We start from the raw sequence: 4,392 nt of genomic DNA on the forward strand, positions 1-4,392 counted from the left end.
TAATATAAATTAATGTGGTTTTGTTTAGTTTTTGGCCGATCCCTTTTGGTTCTATATACTTTTCCATTATTTTATCCTTCTTTTATGTCTTGGTTACATGCATAATTTTTTTTTAATTACGTGCAAATGAAAGATATAAATATTTAGATGGGCTTGGCAGTCGGCACTAATCAACTTACTAAATCATCAAGTAACTAGCTAAAAATTAACCAACTAAAATACTTAAATATAAATTAATTTTCACATTTTTAAAAAAAAAATATGTATATATTTAAGCAACTATTCAATAATTTCAATATTATGTGCTTTTATCCAACACACTCTAGAACTGGCCAACTTTATTTGGCACAGCAAAACGCAAAAGGAACTAAGCCAACGACTAGAATTGATATGTCTCGAGTATAGATAATGACGCTCTGGTCCCATATCAATCAACGATGGTGTGGTTTTGCAAAATTCCAAATATCTACAACGGGTGATCATATAGTTTAACCTTAGGCTGCTTTGTCCATGAGTCCATCATATAAAATAGATATAATCAACTATTGCTACAAGTAGAAAGCAACATTACAGTACTAAATTATTTAAAAGATGTCACTATGACACTATGGTTGGCCAGTCAAACCAATGTACCCCCAAATCTCTTCCTTGGCCACTAGGACTTCGTAGAAAAATTTGTGCTGTTTTTCCAAATGGCAAACCAAGCCACCTTGAACTGATTTCCCAAAATCATATATAAAGATATACATAATCTAATTTCTCAGTGTGACTTTCCCATAAACATATAGAAAATAAGGAAAGAAGAAAGAAAAATGCATCACCGAGTGTCATGATTCTTTAAAAATATATATTGTAAATAAAAAGTGTGAAATAGTATGTCAACTTGCAGCTATATACTAAGTAAGTAACTATTATAAATAAGACATTTCATTTAAACGAGATCTACTTGCATCCAATAAAATAAAGTAGAGTTCGTCATTATATCTCATACATTATATTAAACATAACAAAAGCAATTTGACCCTTCACGGTGATCGTGATGTGCAAAAGAACAACACAAAAATAGGCGACAAACCCCCGCTTTATTTTATACAACTCTGTTTTTACTTAGTTATCAAGTTCAAACACCGACCGAATAGATAGAACAAGTCACCATTGTTTTCTAAATCCCACAATCTTAGAAGAGCCGGCCCATATAACCATCCATTGCCTTTCTCACCTTAAAATTGAAGCACACAACCATCAAATCTTCTTCGGTTCCTTAAAACAGAACCATGGACAGACTCATAAAATTAGACCCATCAAACACAATCTCAATAAGAATTGAACCAAATCAAAAGTGCCATGGCCATGTCACCCTATGCAACGTCATGCACACCATGCCGGTGGCTTTCAACCTCCAACCACAAATCAAATGTCGCTACACAGTGAAGCCACATTCAGGAATCATATCTCCATTATCCACACTCACCGTGGAAATATCCTACAATCTCCCACAAGGATCCACGCTGCCGGACTCTTTCCCTCGCTCTCAAGACACTTTCCTCCTCCACAGTTGTGTCGTCCCTGGCGCAGCCATCAATGAACCTTCCTCCATGGTTGATTGTGTCCCAAGCGAGTGGTTCTCGGCGAAAAAGAAGCAAGTCTTCGTGGATACCGGCATCAAGATCGTGTTTCTTGGATCCACAATTCTGGTTAAGCTCATTGGAGATGATCATGGTTCCATGGATGACATAAGGGAAGTTCTAGAACGGAGCGATCCCTCGTGGAAAGCGGTTGATTCGATCGACTCGAACGGCGAAACGTTGCTCCATTTGGCGATTTCGCGGAAGAGACCGGATGTTGTTCAGTTGCTGCTAGAATTTGAGGCTAACTTAGAGGCGCGAGACGGTTCTGGATCAACGCCACTAGAGGCTGCAGCATCTTCAGGTGCAGCCTTAATAGCTGAGCTTCTATTAGCTCACAAGGCCAACATAGAAAGACAAGAAACTTCGACATTTGGACCCATCCACGTCGCTGCGAAACAAGGACACTGCGAAGTTTTGAGGCTCTTGTTACTCAAAGGTGAAGATCGTGTTTCACAGATAATGTTTAAATTTCTTATTTTAAACTGCTAAATACTTGTTTCACGGGTCGTGTTTGTCCAAGTTTGGAGATAAATTAAAACCGAACTAATTGAATTATAATTTTTAATAAAATTAGAAATATATTATCATTAGAGGAATGCTAGGGGTCAGCAACTTTTGTGTTTTGTCAATTAGCCATCAATAGTATTTTTAATGGTATGAGATTACATCCAATGGTAGGAGATCACTCACTTTTCTTTTGATGGTTAAGTGCTGGCCACAAAACACAAAAGTTGCTGGCCCCTAGACTTTTTCTTTTTATTGAGAAAGTACAGGGAGCCAATGGCCTAAGCGTACAATGTGTACAATGGAGGTTTAGAAAGTATTAGAAATATGACTATTAGTGTTACATTGTCTTGCTTCTGAGATGAGTGATTTCATGACATGGTATTAGAGTCTCGTTGTATACATTGTACGTTTAGGCAATTAGCTCCCTAGCACTACCCTTATTTATTTTGTCTTCCTAACAGTATACAAAGTATGATAGTAATTGTCTTCAAATTATTGTATTTAATGTATCGTTTAGGTGCGAGAGTGGACTCGCTCACAAAAGATGGCAACACAGCGTTACACCTTGCGGTTGAAGAAAATAAAATAGAATGCGTTAAGCTCTTACTAGCAAACGGTGCCAGAACCGACATTCGCAACGCCGGCGAAGGCGACACCGTCTTACACATAGCAGCATCCACCGGGGATCATAACATGGTCGAACTCTTGCTACGAAACGGTGTGAACAAGTATGTTAGAAATGATTCATCAAAAGCTGCATATGATGTTGCAGCAGAGAAAGGACACTCTGGAATCTTCGATGCGCTGAGGCTCGGCGACGATTTGTGCATTGCTGCAAGGAAAGGAGAAGTGAGATCAATACAAAAGTTGCTTGAGAATGGTGCGTTTGTCAATGGTAGGGACCAGAATGGGTGGACTCCATTGCACAGGGCTTGTTTCAAAGGGAGGATCGACGCAGTGCACGTGCTTTTGGAGAAAGGGATTGATTTGAATGCAGAGGATGAAGAAGGGTATGCTAATATCATGCACAAATACATGAAAAATTCATAGAGAAGTGATATTTCATTTTCATCAAACCATAGTTACATGAAATACATAATGTGATACACAGTATGTTATATGTAAAATATTTTATATGAAAAATTTACATATAACGTTCTGATATGTATTGGTATCTGATATTTATAAATTGGTGTGCAATATATTATCTAATTGATTAATTCATGTAGTTATGTATCAAAGTATAATTTTTCTTAAGACTATACATAAATATCATATATAGGATATATGATATATATTCTATCTATTAAGGTGTCTCCCTTTTTCTTAAATTAGCAATAACATATAGAAGAGAAGGAGAAAATTAAAAGAAAGAGAAAGAGATATTTGTATTTGATTTTTTATCATATTCACATGTAATAATTATATTCTGTGTAGGTACACTGCTTTGCACTGTGCTGTTGAATGTGGAAATGCTGATGTGGCAGAGGTTTTGGTGAAGAAAGGTGCTGATGTTGAAGCCAGGAGTAAGAAGGGTATCACTGCTTTGCAGGTGGCCAAGGCGCTTCGCTACGTTGGGATCACAAGAATTCTTGTCAATGGTGGTGCTAGTACTTTGGATCATCAAATGGTGGTGCCAGATTCCGGTGCAGTGGTTCCATTTAAGAGTAAAATTAATGCTAAGTGGAAAATGATGAAGGACGGTAGCGGTGGCTTTGCTCGTGCTTCAACTACTCCGGCTATACCTACCTATGCTTGGTTCATGAATTCAGTATTCAAATTGAAATATGATTTTTTTTTTCTTAGTAATTCGTGGAAGAAAATTGTAAATTTGTCGAACTTGTTCTTCCCAATGAGATCCAAGACTTTTTTAAGTTAAATGTCAGGGATGGATGGCATTCCAACTAATATATTACAATTCAAAATATTAGGTGTAAGTAATTTTTTTATTTTATTTTGTATTCAACATTAGTTAACTGTTTATTACATTTTTTTTACTATAGATATTAACCTCTAATATTTTTCGTTACTAACAGATATATTGAACTTTAATTTGGACAATGATTTTACTTTTCTTTCTCTTTTCTCCATTGAGTAAACATGATATATATATATATATATATATAAAAGAAATATTCATTAAGTATCACTTACACTCTTAAAAACATAAATCATATTAATTTCAACGATCAGGTGCAGTTATCAGAATCGGAAAACATAAATCATATTAATTTCAACGATCAGGTGCAGTTATCAG

General features: G+C 36.1%; 1 protein-coding gene across 1 annotated transcript; it reads left to right on the plus strand.

The window, feature by feature from the left end:
- The first annotated feature begins 948 nt into the window (after positions 1-948).
- On the plus strand, positions 949-4,135 carry LOC112754810 (protein VAPYRIN). The gene is made up of 3 exons (XM_025802588.2): positions 949-2,064; positions 2,653-3,145; positions 3,573-4,135. The coding sequence occupies exons 1-3, from the start codon at positions 1,275-1,277 to the stop codon at positions 4,012-4,014; spliced, it is 1,725 nt and encodes a 574-aa protein (XP_025658373.1). The 5' UTR covers positions 949-1,274; the 3' UTR covers positions 4,015-4,135.
- The last annotated feature ends 257 nt before the right edge of the window (positions 4,136-4,392 follow it).

Source organism: Arachis hypogaea, chromosome 16 (genome assembly GCF_003086295.3).
Source record: "Arachis hypogaea cultivar Tifrunner chromosome 16, arahy.Tifrunner.gnm2.J5K5, whole genome shotgun sequence".
Lineage (NCBI taxonomy): Eukaryota > Viridiplantae > Streptophyta > Magnoliopsida > Fabales > Fabaceae > Arachis > Arachis hypogaea.

Excerpts from the sequence above, each read along its gene's own strand:
- LOC112754810 (XM_025802588.2), top strand. The coding sequence starts at position 1,275 with ATGGACAGACTCATAAAATTAGACCCATCAAACACAATCTCAATAAGA. Across the intron at positions 2,065-2,652 it reads GAGGCTCTTGTTACTCAAAG|GTGCGAGAGTGGACTCGCTC; the intron begins GTGAAGATCGTG and ends TGTATCGTTTAG. Across the intron at positions 3,146-3,572 it reads AATGCAGAGGATGAAGAAGG|GTACACTGCTTTGCACTGTG; the intron begins GTATGCTAATAT and ends TATTCTGTGTAG.